We start from the raw sequence: 1,773 nt of genomic DNA, 5'->3' as shown, positions 1-1,773 counted from the left end.
CAACTTCCCTGCAAGTATCCAACCAGCCTACGTAATATTGCTATAGTGTTTAAAAATATTTGTCTAATTTATTAAAAAAAATTAAAAATTTAATTTTAATTTTAAAAATATAAAAATAAATAATTATTAAATATTTAAATTTTGTCATAAAAAATAAATTAGACAAAAATTAAACATTAAATTATAAATACTATAAAATTTATGGTATAGATTTTTTTTATTTGTTTTCGGTATAAATAAAAATTTTATCTTTTTCAATTAAGAGTTATTGTTACGTATACATCAAAATTAGTTATTAGTCTAAAATACATATTAAAATATAAATACACATAAAAAATAAATTAAACCACACATATATTTATACATAATATATTAGTAGCTGATTTTGGTATACAAATAATATTTTTTTTCAATTAAATATATTTAAAATTTAAAAATGATCATAAAAGAAAAATAAAATTAATCCTGGTTCTCATATTTACTAACCTTCATCTAACTCTTTATTCGATCCTCGTAAAGAATGAAAAAAACCACTTTTCATCGTTCCACTCACCAACCAAGAAAATCTCTCTTATATATATAGCCGTTGGTTTCCCTTATCATTCACATTCACCCTCACAATGACGACTAATTCCACCACTAATAGTAGTAATTTGAGTATGAAGCTTCTGATAGACACAAAGAATAAGAAAGTGCTGTTTGCAGAAGCCTCTAAGGAAGTGGTGGACTTCCTCTTCACCTTGCTTCAGTTGCCACTTGCTACCGTCATCAAGCTTTTAACCAAGGAAGCCGTGGTTGGTTGCTTGGGAAATCTTTATTCCAGTGTTGAAAACCTCAACCATGTTTACTGGCAACCAAACCTATCTAAGGATGTTATCCTTAATCCAACCATTCTTACCTCTTCACCTGCTATCTCCGGCCTCCTCCCTTCATCAGCTGCTATAAGCCACTCCCAGATAACTCCAAAGCTCTACAGGTGCTCGAATAACAGTTTCGGTTGGGGTTCAAATTATTGTTGCAGTAGCAGCAGTGTAACAAGTGCGTACAATTCTATCTGTGACTCGTGTGGTAGTGGGTGTATGACGAGGGAAGTGAATTCCACGGCCACGGCGGCATCTAATGACAGCAATAATAATGGGTTTGTGAAAGAAGTAATAACATACATGATCATGGATAATCTTCTCATTCAGCCCATGTCAACCATATCAGGCATCACCATGCTTAACCAGTTCAATGTCAAGGATGTTGCTGTCTTGAAAGAAACCGTTGTTCAACTTGGCATGGAAGAGGTATCTCTCTTACACTCATCGCATTTCAACCTATTCCAACTTTAAATTATACCGCTATCTATTCTTTTTCTTTCTGTATTAATGTGTTACAGGGCTTAAAGCTGCTCAAGGCATCCATAGAGTCCCAGATGGTTCTCACAACCGTTTTCTTAGCTTGATGCATTTCGGATCTTAAGCATTTAAATTATGTTTTATTTCCTTTGATTTTTGTTGCCTTTGCTTAAAATGGGAAAGTACGAGGAACCAATAAAATATTTATACGATGTGTACAATGGACGTTTATGGAGGATTAGAGATATAATTATTGTTACATTTTTTCCATCAGTTGAAGTTTTTGGATGAGCGGTATCATGACATAGTATTAAAGTGCTAAATCCGAAAGGTCAAGAGTTCAATTTTTGATAAATCTTAAAATCAATTTAATTTTTTGAGAAGATGTTTATTATTCCTAGTCTATTAGCAGGATCCGCTTAAAATTAATGTT

General features: G+C 32.0%; 1 protein-coding gene across 1 annotated transcript; it reads left to right on the top strand.

Moving 5' to 3' along the window:
• The first annotated feature begins 620 nt into the window (after nt 1-620).
• On the top strand, nt 621-1,447 carry LOC130950315 (uncharacterized). Its single transcript, XM_057878825.1, has 2 exons — nt 621-1,289; nt 1,382-1,447. Exons 1-2 carry the CDS (start codon nt 621-623, stop codon nt 1,445-1,447), a joined length of 735 nt encoding a protein of 244 aa, XP_057734808.1.
• Nucleotides 1,448-1,773: the final 326 nt, after the last annotated feature.

This window comes from Arachis stenosperma, chromosome 9, assembly GCF_014773155.1.
Source record: "Arachis stenosperma cultivar V10309 chromosome 9, arast.V10309.gnm1.PFL2, whole genome shotgun sequence".
Classification (NCBI taxonomy): domain Eukaryota; kingdom Viridiplantae; phylum Streptophyta; class Magnoliopsida; order Fabales; family Fabaceae; genus Arachis; species Arachis stenosperma.
This window is presented reverse-complemented; position numbering and strand designations above follow the sequence as displayed.